The sequence below is a fragment of the Leptodactylus fuscus genome, chromosome 3 (genome assembly GCF_031893055.1).
Source record: "Leptodactylus fuscus isolate aLepFus1 chromosome 3, aLepFus1.hap2, whole genome shotgun sequence".
NCBI lineage: Eukaryota > Metazoa > Chordata > Amphibia > Anura > Leptodactylidae > Leptodactylus > Leptodactylus fuscus.
Window position 1 is genome coordinate 157,479,277 of NC_134267.1, and position 17,585 is coordinate 157,496,861.

At 42.9% G+C, this 17,585-nt stretch overlaps 1 protein-coding gene across 1 annotated transcript in view; it reads left to right on the plus strand.

Moving 5' to 3' along the window:
• Positions 1-12,389: 12,389 nt before the first annotated feature.
• CCDC39 (coiled-coil domain 39 molecular ruler complex subunit) overlaps positions 12,390-17,585 on the plus strand; it is a 41,901-nt gene continuing 36,705 nt past the window's right edge. Inside the window, exons 1-2 of the mRNA XM_075266701.1 lie at positions 12,390-12,555; positions 17,247-17,366. Of these exons, the coding sequence (XP_075122802.1) occupies positions 12,466-12,555; positions 17,247-17,366 (210 nt within the window). The 5' untranslated portion in view covers positions 12,390-12,465. The remainder of the gene's footprint in view (positions 12,556-17,246; positions 17,367-17,585) is intronic.

Genomic DNA, 17,585 nt, shown 5'->3' on the forward strand with positions numbered 1-17,585 from the left:
AGCCGCGATGTGATGACGTCACATCGCGCCCACAACTATGTGTATGAGTGAGAGCGGCGGGGGAGCGTTGGAAGGTGAGTGTGTTTCGATCGAATATACCCTGCTCATCTCTAGTAAGCAGTGGATACTCCGAGTTCAACGCTACTCTGCACTGCCACTCGCTTTTGTAACATTTAAAACGCTCCAAAAATAGCCTTTTTTTTTAGGGAAAAGGTGGTTTCCTTTAGACACGAATGGTGGTTATATTGCAAAAAAGCAATAGTTTTGTCACTGTGAGCCTAGTTGAAAAGTGATGAAGAATTGGCTTTTCAAAAAAAAAAAACACCAAAAATCATCCCTTTATATTTTGATGCCAACTCTGCGGCATCAACAGTATGGTATAGTGGAATGCGATGGGCCAGTCCACAGTACATGCCTTGGCTTAGTGGTGACTGTGGTGGGGGCTGTGGCAACATGATTGGCAGTACAGCATGGAATAATATTATGGGCCAAGCCACAGGACCTGTCTGGCTGAGTGGTGGTAGCTGTACCATATATGTTATGCATACATATTAGATTTTTATTACTGCATAATAAAATTGATATTTTATCTATATAATTGTGATGATTTTTCTTCTCTTGGCCTGTTCTTTTTCTGTGGTTGACTGTATGTTTGCTGAGGCCATGTTTATAAGAGGTGCTTCTTTTGTGTATCATCATCCTCCAGATACTGTAGTGGCTGTTGATGTTGCTTTTACACTTGTAGCTGTAGCAATGGCAGATGAGATGGAGCATTGGCTGAATAAGATGGACTAGAAGCAAGCAGAGGCCACCTAGGTGGACATGCGACTGGCACTTTCAGTGATCTTCCTAAACACCACAGTAACATTCCAAGTTTTATTCCGTTTCAGGATCCAGAGTATAATTATGGAGGCCCTGGGAAGGTGTAAAACAAAAAAAAAAACAGCCAATTATACTCCCTGACCTCTTCTGTACCTCCTTGTCTCTCTCCAGATCCTCTTCAGCGCTTCTGGTGAAATCACATAATTTATCATTTTTCAATGTACAAAAAAATTCCCACATGGGAGATTATTATGTGTTGTTGTTGTAGTGGAATCACCAGTGCTACCAACCCCACCCTTGAACTTTCCTTAAGTCTGCCCCAGGCAGGTTTTTTTTGGATATTGGGCCTGCGCATTGGCTGAAATCATTACTATCACCACTTCCACCACCTTCATCATCGGATGTCACCTTGGCACTATGACAGGTTCTATCTGCAATATAGTCATCAACAAAATAATCATCTTCCCCACTTTTTTCTGGCTTGTCATTGGAATACTGCACACCCTCTTAATTTCCACCCTTAGATTTCTCCTTAGTTTCCCTACCAAAATGACTACCAGTAATAGTGCAACACCCAATGCCACTACCTCCACCACCAAATGTCATGTTGTCCTCCTCTACTTGCAAATAATGCTTACGGTTCTTATCCAGCTCATCAAAAATAGGGGAAAAATAACTCTGATTAGGAGATTTCTCAGCAGGTGCCACATCATTACCTGGTATCTGGGTCAGTGAAGAAGAAAGTCCAGAAAGGCCCTGTGGAATAATAAGTGTTATGGAGGAGGAGGAGGTGAAACACTCAGAAGCCTACTTCAAAATCACATCGCTCTCAAGTGCAATATCCTCCTGTGACTGAGATGAGCAAGCTAAGAAACCAAAAACTTCATCTTTATTCTCAGGAAGTACAAGAATCCAGGCTTTGGCACCAAAATCAGTAGTGTTGCTGTTGCCACCTACATGCAACCCACTCTTCTTCCTCCTTTTTTTTTCCAACTACACACTGCTTAATTCTAATAGTGATTGGCAGCAGCTATTTCAAGAAAAGTAGCAAAGCACTAAAAGAGTGACCTGCTCAGTACCTATTAGACTAGAACAGTTAGCTTTTAAATGACATATTATTATTATTATTATTATTATTATTATTATTATTATTATTTTGAATAGCGCACACTGTATATATGGGCAGTAGAGATGAGTGAACAGTGAAATGTTCGAAGTTCGATTCGAGTAGCCGTTCAATACTCGACTGTTCGATAGAACTTCAAACCCCATTATAGTCTATGAGGAAAAAATACTCATTTAGGGAGAAACCAATATTCGACTCAGGAGGGTCACCAAGTCCACTATGACACCTCAGCAAATGATGACAACACCTCTGGAATGCAACTGGGACAGCAGGGGAAGCATGTCTGGGGGCATCTAACAAGCCCAAGTCACAGTTTTACCCCAACATCACAGCCTATCAACTACACACTTTCCACACTTAAAAAACCCACTATGAAAGTGGAAAAATACCTGGAAACTTTTTTTTCCTCCCCAGTTGGATGAAACCTAATGAAACCTTAACAAGCACCCATTTAAATCACATTGCCCATGACAACCACAGATGGAATAGGCAATGGGAAATCCAACAGTACACACCCTTAACTGTCATTGTGGATGTGTGTGATGTGGTAAGACCTTCCAAAATTCACTTTTCTGGCCCTTAACGTGAGCCCTTCCAAATTAAGTTAGAGGCCCATAAGCTGAGTTACCAGCAGAGATTTAGGCCCTTTAACTTAGTTGAGCCTTGAATCAGCAGTGTTTTTGGCCATTGGGGTTAGCTGAGCCTTGCACCAGCAGTGTTTTTGGCCCTTGGCATGAGTTGAGCCTCTAACCAGCAGAGTTTGGGGAAATCAGGGTGGATTCAGCCTCTAACCAGCAAAATTTGGGGAAATAAGGGTGGATTCAGCCTCTAACCAGCAGAATTAGGGTGCATTCACACTGAGTAAACGCTAGCTTATTCTGAACGTAAAACACGTTCAGAATAAGCGGCGTCTAAAGCAGCTCCATTCATTTCTATGGGAGCGGGGATACGAGCGCTCCCCATAGAAATGAATGGGCTGCTTCTTTCACTCCGTACAGTCCCATTGAAGTGAATGGGGAATGAGCAGAGCTTGCCGTATACGCCGGCACTCCCCATTCACTTCAATGGGACTGCACGGAGTGAAAGAAGCAGCCCATTCATTTCTATGGGGAGCGCTCGTGTCCCCGCTCCCATAGAAATGAATGGAGCTGCTTTAGACGCCGCTTATTCTGAACGTGTTTTACGTTCAGAATAAGCTAGCGTTTACTCAGTGTGAATTCACCCTTTGGAGAAATCAGGGTGGATTCAGCCTCTAACCAGCAGAGTTTGGGGAAATCAGGGTGGATTCAGCCTCTAACCAGAAGAGTTTGGGGAAATCAGGGTGGATTCAGCCTCTAACCAGCAGAGTTTGGGGAAATCAGGGTGGATTCAGCCTCTAACCAGCAGAGTTTGGGGAAATCAGGGTGGATTCAGCCTCTAACCAGCAGAGTTTGGGGAAATGAGGGTGGTTTGAGCCTCTAACCAGCAGAGTTTGGGGAAATCAGGGTGGTTTGAGCCTCTAACCAGCAGAGTTTGGGGAAATCAGGGTGGATTCAGCCTAGAAGGATCAGAATTGTGCAACGCAGATGGTGGAGGAATATGAGGAGGAATTGTAAAGATTGAGCACAGACATGACAAGTCATGTTGGGGTGCTTGACACTGGTGGGCACGAAAATGATGGGTCTATCCAGTCGCTGTTCATTTTGATGAAAGTCAGCCGGTCGGCACGCTCAGCTGACAGCCGGCTGCGCTTATCCACGATGATACCACCGGCTGCACTGAAAACACAGGTCCAACTTCGACACCCAATACGTGTAGGGTGCAGAGGGATCAGAGAGGACAGGGCTGTGGTCGGACAGGTATTCCCGCAAAATGCACCTATACTTTTCCCGCCTGGTGACACTAGACACATCAGTGGTGGGAGTTTGGCAAGGGGGTGCCATTAACGTGTCCCAGAGCTTAGATAGTGTACCCCTTGTGGGTGTGGACCGGACGACACTTGTTCGCCTCATGGAGGAACTGTCCTCTCTGTCGCCAACGACACTTGATGGAAACATCTCCATCATGTTCTGCACCAATTGCTTGTGGCAGTCATTAATGCGATTGGCCCTCCCCTCTACTGGAATAAAAGACGAGATGTTATTTTTATACTGGGGGTCAAGGATTGCAAATATCCAGTAGTGGTTGCTGTCCATTATTTTGACTACGCGCTTGTCACTTGAAAAGCACCTCAACATGAAGTCAGCCATGTGTGCCAGAGTGTTACTTGGCATGACTTCGCTGCCCCCACTGGAAAGGTCACTCTCCATTTCCTCCTCTTCCACCTCCTCCCTTTCGCCCCATCCACGCTGCAAGAATGGGACACATTGAACTTCCCCGGTAGCCTCCTGTGTCACAATCATATCACATCGTGACAACCTGGATGAAGTGTATATAGCCTGAGAATTAGAATGTATATCCCACTGCTTTTCTGTGGGTACACACCGTGACAACCTGGATGAAGCGTATATAGCCTGAGAATTAGAATGTATATCCCACAGTTTTTTTGTGGGTACACAACGTGACAACCTGGATGAAGCATATATTGTGTATATGGGCTGAGAATTTCAGTGTATACCCCTTAGTTTCGGGGGGGGGGGGACACTGTTGAACCCTGGATTAAGCCTATATAGGGTATATGAGCATACAATTTCAGTGTATCCCACTTAGCTTAATCCCCCCGCAGAAAGCTGGGTTGCACAGATAAAGCCTGGCTTAATTGCTGTGAATCCCACTTTAGCGTTTGTGGGTAGACACTGTGCCAAGCTTGTTTGAGCTTCTCCCTTTAGTGTAGCTCTTAAAAGAGCTGTTGTGGTTCTTCTTCTTTGCTATTCCTGCCTAGCAGAATCTAAAACCTAACTAGCCCTCAGTAGATGTCTCTCTCTAAACTAAGTGCAAGCCGCAAATGAATCGGAGATGATGCCGCCTGTTTGTTTGAATCACAGGTCACATGTCCTCGGCAGCCAATGGCTTTTTCCTAGTTTTTTCATGGCCTCCGTTGTCTTAGTTCCTGTCCCACCTCCCCTGCGCTGTTATTGGTGCAGAAAAAGCGCCAGGGAAGGTGGGAGGGGAATCGAACTTTAAGTGCATTTGCAACGCGGTGTTCGTATCGAATCGAACATTGCGAACAGCGTGATGTCCGATCGAACATGTACTCGATAGAACACTGTTTGCTCATCTCTAATGAGCAACACATTTTTTTGGTTCAGATTAGAACACTCCATCACACTTTGTAGTGGGTGAGCAAAGCAGAAAAAAACCTTAAATGACAGATTGCTATATGCTGAGAGAAGGAGATTCAAATACACAAACAGCTCAGGTGCCTTTTCTGGCTTTGCCTGGAAAAGTATATATGACAAATTGGCAAAGGCCTGTATCCAATTGTTAAGAGATCTAGCCAACTTGGGTTTTTTATCCTCTCCCATATACCTGCTCTTTGTCCACTGTAAGTTGATCCTGAGAGATCAGCGACCATATGTCCATGAATTCCCCTTCTTTTCCCTCACCTCCGCTGGCATGTGTGTGCCCAGCGGTGCCACTCCACAGAAAAATGTAATACTCCATAACCAACTTTCTGGTAGCTGCGCAACCACACCCGTTGCGGACTTAGGAGGGGAGGCTGTCTCCAGTTTCTCTAGCATTGTCCTCATCATCTCTATCACCATGTCCTTATCCTGCTGTGGCGTAGCCTCGCTTGGTGTAAACAGTGCCCTCCCCTCCAGTTTTGACAACATTGCCTTACACATATCCAACACGTCCCCGCCAGTTGAAGCCTGTGTAGACCATGCTTGTGAACAAGTTAACTCACTGGTTGGTATGACGGTTGGCTGTGCACTGTCTGAGGGTGGCTGCAGCAGTGTTAGTCCTGTTGCCGATGGTTCCGGTGTGGCCATGGGCTCTCTTCCCCGACTCTTTGAACCCACAAGGCCATGTGACCTTCTAGCTTTGTTGAATCCCTCAAGGATGAGCCAGAGAAGTGCGATCCTGACCTCTCCCTACTATAGCTGCAATGACGCCTTCTGCTTTGCCTCCGGGACCTAGCACTACGCTGACTTGCGGGGCTCCCAGCAGATGATCCACTGAGGGATCTATACTGGCTACGACAGGGGCTCCTACTGTTATGCGGGGAGGTGCTGGACCTAAGTTATAGGTAAATATAACTGCGTGGCGGGTGGGCTACCTGGGAACTGGTTAGGGGAAGGTGAAGCTATTTGTATCTGACTATCTGTTGGTAGCCGTGTGCTAACCCCTGGGCCTGCTAGGCCCTTGGTCCGCTTGGCCTTTTGGGCCTGTGTCCGTTTGGCTGCAGTGTCCGATGGCGGCGCTGTTTCCACCTAACCACCTTCCCTTTACTGATGTAGGATGCTCCATGCACAGGGGCTTTAACCCTGCTCTGTGTAGGAGGGGGGCTTGGGGATAGTCAGGGTAGTGGCCTGGCCGTCCTCACCGGACGGGCCAAGGACCCTGGACTGAATCCCCGCTCTTCTGGAGCAGCGAGTCCAGCCAGGGCCAGCATTAGGGGGGGCCAAACTGAGCAAATGTCCAGGGCCCCGGACTCCAAAGTGGCCCCAGGATCCGCATCACCACACCTTCGGTTTGTTGCTCCGAATCAGGGGAGCCCTAGTTCCGTGTATCGGCGTGCTATGCACACCAATACTGTGTACATGGAGATCTATTATGGAGCTGGGAGCTTTAGTCCCTGCTCCATAATAGATCACTACATAGAAGACGGAGCAAGGACCTTGTAGTGACATCATCACAGGTCCTTTGCTGGAGGAAACAAGCAGGGAGAGACTTCAGCCTCAGGACACAGCAGGGAGCCTGGGAAGGTGGGTAAAAGTTTTATTATTTTGACAAATTAAAGGGGTTTATTACTTAAAAGGGGGCAGATATTTACCACCAGGGATTAGTTTTAATACTTTCAGGGCAATTTATAAGGGGAGGGGCTATTTATAAAAAGAGGACTTATTGTTGATAACCTAGGGGAGCTATTATATGAGGGGGGGGGGGGGACTTCTCCTAGCTTTATTAACAATAGATCATCCTTATACCCTCCCCCCCTTTTTATACATACCGCCTTATATAATAGTTCCCTCAGTTATTATAAATTGCTTATATATATATATATATATATATATATATATATATATATATATATGAGAGACAGAGAAAAAAGAGACTATATTAATGTAGCGACTACTATTAATAAGACTAGGGTATTATGTATAAGGGTCAGTGCACACAGAGTTTTTTGGTGCTGATTTTGACTCTGAACTCTATTGTGAGGCTGATTTTTTGGCGGATTCAGCGTGATAATCAGCGCCGAAAAACTCTGTGTGCACTGACTCTAAAAAGGAACTATTCATAAATAAATCCGGGAGGTGAAGGGAATTTATATATACAGATATACAGTATATCCTACTAATATTATAAATGTGAAAGTTTGTATGTTTGGATGTTTGTTACTCAATCACACAAAAACAGCTGAACGGATTTGAATGAAATGCGGCACATAGATTGATTGTAACCTCGATTTATGTTCATATACTATATTACACTTCTCTTATCTCAGCTTCTGAGAAAGCCAGGGCTGTTATCTCTCTGTGTAAACACACACTAACCCTCTGTGGTTTGTGTACATGCATTTGCATATGATCTGATCTGCTCCAGGCACTGCAGACAACTTGACATGGGCAAACGCCTTTAATCCAAATTGGCAGTTTGTCAATTTAAAACATGCCTGGAAAAAGAAAATCTAATTTGTCACAAACAACGAGAGCTATGACGGAAGCCAGTAGTCAACAGAGTTCACCTCAACAACACGCTCATTATATGGCTTCCCAGAGAGTTGCTGAGATGCCTCAACAATCACGGGCACAGCGCGAGGAACGAGTTCAGCAGCAGGCCAGTTTGAGAGCTGTCGAAACGCCGGAGCAGGTGGATTATCAACACCAACAACAAGCTCATTATATTGCATCCCAGCGAGCTGCTGAGATGCTGGAACAATCACAGGCACGGTACAAGGAACAAGTTCAGCACAAGGACAGCATGAGAGCTGCCGAAACGCTGGAGCAGGCAAACCATCGACAGCAGCAATTGGCTAAATATAGGTGGATCATCCACTCAAACAACCCGCAGATGAAGTCGCGGGCAGAGGCTAATATATATATATATATATATATATATATATATATATATATACACACATATATTATTATTATTAATATTATTATTAAAGGGGCTATTTATAGGGAGGATCTATTATTCAGAAAGCTAGGGGAACTATTAGCCCCCCTTATTAATAATAGTTCCCCCAGCCTTATTAATAGTTACTCCCGTTTAATATACAGTCCTATGAAAAAGTTTGGGCACCCCTATTAATCTTAATCATTTTTAGTTCTAAATATTTTGGTATTTGCAACAGCCATTTCAGTTTGATATATCTAATAACTGATGGACACAGTAATATTTCAGGATTGAAATGAGGTTTATTGTACTAACAGAAAATGCGCAATATGCATTAAACCAAAATTTGACCGGTGCAAAAGTATGGGCACCTCAACAGAAAAGTGACATTAATATTTAGTACATCCTCCTTTTGCAAAGATAACAGCCTCTAGTCGCTTCCTGTAGCTTTTAATCAGCTCCTGGATCCTGGATAAAGGTATTTTGGACAAACAATTCAAGTTCAGTTAAGTTAGATGGTCGCCGAGCATGGACAGCCCGCTTCAAATCATCCCACAGATGTTCAATGATATTCAGGTCTGGGGACTGGGATGGCCATTCCAGAACATTGTAATTGTTCCTCTGCATGAATGCCTGAGGATTTGGAGCGGTGTTTTGGATCATTGTCTTGCTGAAATATCCATCCCCGGCGTAACTTCAACTTCGTCACTGATTCTTGAACATTATTCTCAAGAATCTGCTGATACTGAGTGGAATCCATGCGACCCTCAACTTTAACAAGATTCCCGATGCCGGCATTGGCCACACAGCCCCAAAGCATGATGGAACCTCCACCAAATTTTACAGTGGGTAGCATGTGTTTTTCTTGGAATGCTGTTTCTTTTTGGACGCCATGCATAACGCCTTTTTTTTATAACCAAACAACTCAATCTTTGTTTCCAAAATGAAGCTGCCTTCTCCAAATGTGCTTTTTCATACCTCAGGCAACTCTATTTGTGGCGTACGTGCAGAAACGGCTTCTTTCTCATCACTCTCCCATACAGCTTCTATTTGTGCAAAGTGCGCTGTATAGTTGACCGATGCACAGTGACACCATCTGCAGCAAGATGATGCTGCAGCTCTTTGGAGGTGGTCTGTGGATTGTCCTTGACTGTTCTCACCATTCTTCTTCTCTGCCTTTCTGATATTTTTCTTGGCCTGCCACTTCTGGGCTTAACAAGAACTGTCCCTGTGGTCTTCCATTTCCTTACTATGTTCCTCACAGTGGAAACTGACAGGTTAAATCTCTGAGACAACGTTTTGTATCCTTCCCCTGAACAACTATGTTGAACAATCTTTGTTTTCAGATCATTTGAGAGCGGGCTGTCCATGTTCGGCGACCATCAAACTTAACTGAACTTGAATTGTTTTGTAGAAAGAAATGGTCCAAAATACCTTCATCCAGGATCCAGGAACTGATTAAAAGCTACAGGAAGCGACTAGAGGCTGTTATCTTTGCAAAAGGAGGATGTACTAAATATTAATGTCACTTTTCTGTTGAGGTGCCCATATTTTTGCACCGGTCAAATTTTGGTTTAATGCATATTGTACATTTTCTGTTAGTACAATAAACCTCATTTCAATCCTGAAATATTACTGTGTCCATCAGTTATTAGATATATCAAACTGAAATGGCTGTTGCAAACACCAAAATATTTAGAACTAAAAATGATTAAGATTAATAGGGGTGCCCAAACTTTTTCATAGGACTGTATATATATATATATATATATATATATATATATATATATATATATATATAACATTTAAATTTATAAGGAGAATCTATTATTAATACAGATATATATTATATAAATATTTTTTGGAGAAACTATTATTAATAAGGGGGTTTTATATTAGTAAGGCTTGTGGAACTATTATTTATTATGGGGAACTATTATTAATAAGGGTGGGGAAATATTAATAAGGGAGCTATATATAAAGGGAGGGACTATTATTGGCAAGGCTAGGGGAACTATTATATATAAGGGGGGGCTATTTATAAGGAGGGACTATTAATAATAAACCCAGCTGGGGAATTATAGTTAATGAGGGATTATTATTAGAGATGAGCGAGTAGTACTCGATCGAGTAGGTATTCGATTGAATACTACGGTATTCGAAATACTCGTACTCAATCGAGTACCACTCGCTGTTCGAATGTAAAAGTTTGATGCAGAATCAGCATTGATTGGCCGAATGCTATACAGTCGGCCAATCAACGCTGGTTCTTCTCCTACCTTTAGAAGTCTTCTCCGTGCAGCTTCCCCGTGGCTTGTAGTGTGGGCATGCGCAGTCGGCTCTGCCCAGGCCCGATGCCTGGCAGAGTGAATGAAGAGCCGGAGGACGCTGCGGGGATGCTGCAAGGAGAAGACTGCTCGGAGGATCCTGCCCGACCCTCACTCGTGGACTTGGTAAGTATAATTTGATCGAACGTTGCCTACCCCTGAAACGAGCATTTTCTCCCCATAGACTATAATAGGGTTCGATATTCGATTTGAGTAGTCGAATATTGAGGGGCTACTCGAAACGAATATCAAACCTCGGACATTTTACTGTTCACTCATCTCTAATTATTATTAATGAGGCTGAGGAAATGATTATTTATAAGGGGGGCTATTTGTAAGAAGGATCTATTACTTATAAGGGGAAACTATTCCTGATAGAGGATGGAAGTATTATTTATAAGAACAAACTATTATTAGTAAGGTGGAACTATTATTTCTAAGCAGGGGCTATTATTTATAAGGAGGCGCTATAATAACTCATAAGCTGATACAAAGGTGATTTCTATTGCATATGGGCAAAAAAGCGTTTTGTTATTACTGGGGACAGAAAAAGGTTTTACTACATCACTATTTTAAAAGGAGTTTTGTAGCCGCAAACTGATTTTTGATACTGATGATCTATCCACAGGACAGGACCTAAGTATGTGATTTTTCAGGGTCTGTCTATTCTAGTGGCCTCCATGTGCTGACAGTTTATAGTGGACAGGATGCAGCACTGTTACTATTCAAGTAATAGGACTAGCACAGCAGCGCCATCCTCTGTATAGTGGTGGTTATGGGTAATTGCAGCACCGCTTCTATTACTTGAATAGTAGTGGTGCAGCATCCTGTCCACAAGCAGTGTCTGGTACCTGGAAGCTGCTAGAACAGCTGACCTGTGTGAGGTTCGGTTGTTGAACCCTGATAGATTATATACTGACATACCAATGACCTTTCCTGTGGATAGATTATATACTGACATACCGATGACCTGTCCTGTGGATAGATTATATACTGACATACCGATGATCTGTCCTGTGGGTAGAATATATACTGACATGTATATGTATACGTGTATATGTGATGTGTTTTGTTTGGTAATTGTATAGTGGTAATAATTCTCCCCAGTATAGTTTTTGCATTCCTGAACTTTTGAGACTATAGCCATGCCGCTGGAAGTGCAGCCCTGACTTCTGAAATGACTGAATATGATGGTGTTGGTATGTCAGATTATGGGGGCCTCACTTTGTCTAAAACTGACCCTGAGTCCAGCCATGCTATCCCTTTCTGACTTCCTTTATGTAGCAGCTGCTCTAAGAGCTGGTGGTGCTGCAGCTCCTGTGATTGCTCCATAGCCTGGGGTTTGGAAGGCGGCAGGGCGAGGGTTAAGCAGGGAGAAAGTGAAAGCAACTTGCTTGGATCCAAGAGGACTTCCCCGCCCAGCCAGTGCTGCACTGGATAAACCTGAATGGGAAACCAGCAGAGGGGAAGGGGGGGAGGGACTCCCATACACATACGGCCGCTCAATATCCAGCTAGTTTATGCAGCCTTTCGGCTTGTAATTTTATTGTGTTGGACAGTGATACAGAGATGTGGCCGACTCCATTGTCCTCCATATGTAGTTATTCTCCCCTGTAGAATATTCCCATACACATGGTGCCTAGCGCAGCCTGTGTCTATGGAGACTGTGTAACTTTATGGCTGAGATTAATAACAGTAATATTTTCGTGCTATAATAGTATCGGTGCTAGGCGTATGTCCCCTGTGGAGATATACTCGGACACGTCCATGTCCCCCACACAGCGGTGTCCTGCTGCCAATGATAGTCTGTTGGTACAAGCCTCCCTCTCTGAGGTAGAAGGTGACAACCTCCAGCTTCCTGGAGACCGGGCTGGTTGCTAGGGGCGCCGAATACAACACACTGTAGCCCGGAGAAGAGGCCTGAGCTCCGGATCACAGGCACGTCCTTGTCTTCTTCTCACCGTGCTGTATAAGCTGCGCCGCAGAATGAGCCGGGAGGTGCTGGCAGAACTGCACTGGGCCGAGGGCTTCGCCATCCCTGTGGCCAATGCTGAGAATAAAGCTCTGGAAGAGGAGGTGAGAACCCCGAGTATACACCATGGTGTTATCTCTCCGCTCCCCATTGTCTGTAATGTAGTGTGTGTCTTGTCAGGGAGTTGTTCACCTGCTGGCAATGCTGAGAGTTGTAGTTCAGCAGCAGGAAATGCAACCAAATCAATTGTCACATTAGTGTAAATAAGATCTGTATTGCTAGAAGCGACCTATCATCTATAGGTATCTATTGAACATGAATCATGCCCATTGACTTAAAGGGGCGCTATCAGCAAAATGATGCTGTATGAGCCCCACATATGCGTGAATAGCCTTTAAAAAGGCTATTCAGGCACTGCTAATCTAATTTTAAACCCCCCGCCCGTTTTAAAATAAAACTATAAAAACATATATGTAAATCATACCTGAACGCTGGGCGGTCGTGCACGATCCAACGTCATCTTCGGTCCCTCCTTCCTCTTCTTTTTTATTTCTAGCGACGTCCTCCTATCCTGGCTCTTCTCCACCTTCTTCTTTTCTTCCAGATATGAAGACGTTCGCGAGCATACTGCGCATGCTGGCGTAGTTCTAAGGATATTTAGAACTACCAACAATAATGGTGGCGGCGCGTGCGCTGTAGCAGGGCATGGTGTGTGCACACCATGCCCTGCGAGTGTCAGCCGTAACATACGGCTGACAATGCCCTGTAACACCCGCGGTCGGAACCGGGTCCAATCGCGGGTGTTAACTCCTGAGATGCCGGCTGTCAAACATGACCGCCGACATTTCAGAGGTTTCGGTATATTATGGTGCCGATCGGCACCCGCCACGACAGTTTTGGTAATGGGCAGCCTGGGGTCTGATCAGTGACCCCGGGTCTGCTCCATGCCACCCCCTCCATGTACCTGGTTGATCCTGCCAAAGGATGACACAGGCTGACAGCTTCCTCTACACTAAAATACACGTGTAACACGTGTATTGCTGCGTACATCTAGTGAAGCAGAGATCAGCAGATCACTGCCTCAATCCCCCATGGGGACAGAAAAAAGTTATAAAAAAAGTAAAAATAAAAAAGTTTAAATAAGTTTAAAATAAATTAGAAATAAATAAAGCCCCAAAAATCCCATTTTCCCATATAAAATGTTTTATTATGTAAAATAAAGAAAAATAGAAAAAAACTTTACATATTTGGTATCGCCGCGTCCGTAATAACCTGAACAATAAAATTAAAACATTATTTAACCCAAACGGCGAACATCATTAAAAAAAAAAACGTAGAAAACTGCATAAAATAATGATTATTCACCACCTTTCCCTTACAAAATGTTCAATAAAAAGTAATCAAAGGGTCAGATGAAAACCAAAATAGACAAATAGCAACTCATTAAAAAGTAATATAAATGAGGTATTGCTTTAATCATACAGACCCGCAGAATAAAGGTAACATGTTACTTATGCTGTACGCTGCACGGGGAAAAAAAATGCTAAAAAGCAATGCCAGAATTGATGTTTCCTTTTACATCCCACCCAGAAAGAGTTAATAAAATGTAGTCAATAAGTTACAGGCACCCCAAAATGGTGGCATTGAAAAGTACATCTAATACCGCAAACACCAAGCCCTCATATGGCCACATTGCCATAAAATAAAAATTAAAATGTAGCTTGTACAATGTGAAGACAAAAACCCCCAAAGTTGCCAAATCATTAGGACGTAAGTACCTGTGACTAGAAGTAAATCTATAAGTTGTGCGAGCGTTTTCAGGGGACACCCCATATTTAGAGCTTATGACAGATAATACAGCAGTGCTGATCCCCCAGAATGCCCCTCTTCCTCATCCGTGTCATAGGAGCTAGTGGGAAAATAGAATGGGATTTAGTGTACCCAATTTACTCCGCACAGCTTACACATTCACTTCTGGGTTACTAATGCTCACTACATCACTTGATAAATTCTTCGAGGGGTGCGGTTTTCAAAATGGAGTCACTTTCTAGAGGTTTCCACTGTTTTGACACCTCAAGGGCTTTGTAAATGCGACATGGTTCCTGAAACTGATCACAGCCAGACCTGCTCTCTAAAAGCTCCTTGGCGCACTTTGCCTTCTGCGTCTCGCTGTGCGTCCATATATTAGTTTACACTCACAAGTGGGGTACTATGGTAGTCCGGAGAACTTGCATAACAGGTTGTGGGATGCGTTTTCTCCTTTAACCCCTTGTGAATGTGCAAATTCTAGGGCTAAACGAAAATATTAGTAAAATAAAATCAAATGTGTAAATTTCACCTCCATTTTGTCTTAATTCCTGTTAAGCACTTATAAGGTTGTTGTTTTGGCTTATTTATGGGATACAGTTTTGAAAATGGGGTGATTTATGGGGGGGGTTAATACAAGGGTCTTTCAAAACCCCTTCATAACTGGATTAGTCCCTTAAAAAATGGGTTTTGGAAATTTCTTGAAAATTTTGAATATTGTTGTTTCACTTGGAAACCTTCTAATGTCCGTAAAAAATAAAAGGGTGACTAAAGTTTGATGCCGACATAAAGCAGAGATCTGGGACATGAGATTTATGATATAATTTTGGCGGCCTGACTATCTGTATGCAATGCACATCATTTCAAACTTTATAAAATGCATATTTCTCAAAATTTCCAGCAAATTTCCTATTTTTTCATAATTAAACACAAAACATATCAACCAAAATTTACTACTAACATGAAGTACAATGTGTTACGAAAAAACAAGTAAGTTAAAACAAGTAAGTTAAAGCATTCCAAAGTTATAGCCACATAAAGTGACACATGTCAGTTTTGAAAAATCGAGCTTGGTCAGGAAGTCAAAAAGTGCCATCGGCGGAAAGGGGTTAAATGGCACCTTTATCAAGTAACAACTTGTGTATGAAATATAAAGTTATGGTTTTTAGAAAGCAGGGAGTGAAAAAAGATGCAAAAACATAAAATGTCTTAGTTATTAGTCTGAATGGGTTAATATGGCCCCCATAAAGACGGATCCCTTTGCCATACATCACTTTTCTTAGCCAGTAAAGGGTTACTATGGCTACCAAGAAGACTCATGAGATCTTTCTGCCTCCCACTTCACCTCGCTTTGTTTTGATGTGCTGAATAGTGCTATAGAGATGTGGCCTGCTCCATTGTCCTCGATATGTAGTTATTCTACAAATGGAGAAAATATCATACAGAAGACACCATGTGCTAATGCCCATGGTCAGTGCCCACACCAATCATGGGCATTAACCCTTCTGGCGCCCCGGTCATAGCTGGCCGAGGCGCCATTTTCCCCACGGCACATGGGCGCCGCTATTTTGTCAGTGATCGCTGGCACTTGGAGCAAGCTCCAGGGCTGACGTTACGTTGGCATGACAGCCAGGAGCCTTGTGAAGGCTCCCCGGCCTGTCTGCAGTGATTTTCTTTTGCAGACTGCTCTATCTAGCCTGCAGAAGAAATGACCCTAGGGGATCTAATAAATTAAAAAAAAAAAGTTAAAGCTAGTAAAAAGAATATAAAAGAAAAAAAAAGTATAAAAAATTCAAATCACCCCCCTTTCCCTAGAACACAAATCTATAAAAATATTTTTCCTATACGGTAAACGCTATAGCAGGAAAAAAAGTCAAACGTGCCAAACCGCCATTTTTTCACTGTTTTGCCTCTGATAAAAATTTGAATAAGAAATGATCAAAGCAATAGCAATTCCCCAAAATGGTATAACTGAAAAGTACACCCGGCCCCATAAAAAAGACGCCCTATGCATCCCCGTACATGGAAGTATAAAAAAGTTACGGGTGTCAGAATATGGTGACTTTTAGAAACAAACTAATTTGGCACAATTTTGGATTTTTGTTAAGGGGTTAAAATTTAAATAAAACCATATAAATTAGGTATCCCCAGAATCGTGCCAAAACATAGAACACAGGTGACTTGTCATTTTGGCTGCACAGTGAATGCTGTAAAAACTAATCCCGTAAGAAAATCGCACAAATGCACTTTTTCCTCAAATCCACCCCATTCTGAATTTTTTTTCCAGCTTCCCAGTACATTGTACAGAATAAATAATGGTGGCATTATGAAGAAAAATTTGTCCTGCAAATACTGTTACACTTACAGAATGACTGAGGTAAACAGAGTACTCTCTGTCTGCATCCTTCTCCATTCACTGCAATCTTAAAAAACAAGATGGACACTTGCTTCCAACAGAAGATAAAGTCATACCTCCGACAGGGCTGCTGTAAAGTGGCAGAAATGATAATAAATATAGTGCATACTCTGGCCCCGCTCACCTTGGAAAAAGTGGCAAGACCAGCACAAGACCATAAGTCTATAAGTGGTGGATCTACCTTCTGCAGGAAGTCTTGTAACTGAATGGGGTTGATTATTTTGATCAAGTTTTTTGCATCTAAAAAATATCCAGGGAGAAATTAGGTAAGGGCTATACGGAGGTTAATATCTCTTATCATTGGAAAAATCCTCTAACAAGGACATATCTGCCCATTGATATTGAGGGCCTTCTTTATTATATCAATATACCTTCTAACAGCTCTGCATTTGAGCTCAAACAATGTACTGGTCTTCAGTAACACACAGCAATATATATTGTACAACAATATTCCCTCCTTATGTTTTCCTTTAAGAGAGGCATGGAGAAATGTTATATATAAGGTGCATACAGTAGTCACAGCTAAGTCCCCCTTTTTCTTCTTTGTTAGTTACAATTATATATTTATTTTAGTTACAAAGAAAACAAAAGGAGAAGATGAATTTGTCAAACCTGATAAAAGAAATGGAAGATCGAATTCAAGCAATGGCTGACCACCTTAGAAATGTCAGACAAGAGCTGAACTATACACAGGTAATGGAGCATGTCATATTCAACAAACAAATAGGGGCCAAACACATGGCAGAAAATTAAGAAGAAATCAAGGCGGACATATGCTTTGGATTCCTCTTCATTTTTTGTCTCCACACATGAAAAGCATGAAAAGGAATGCTAGTGCAGAGAACTGGCATTCCGTCGCCACTGATAGATGAATGGGCCTGATCATTGTGGAGTCCTGAGCCTTGAACTCTG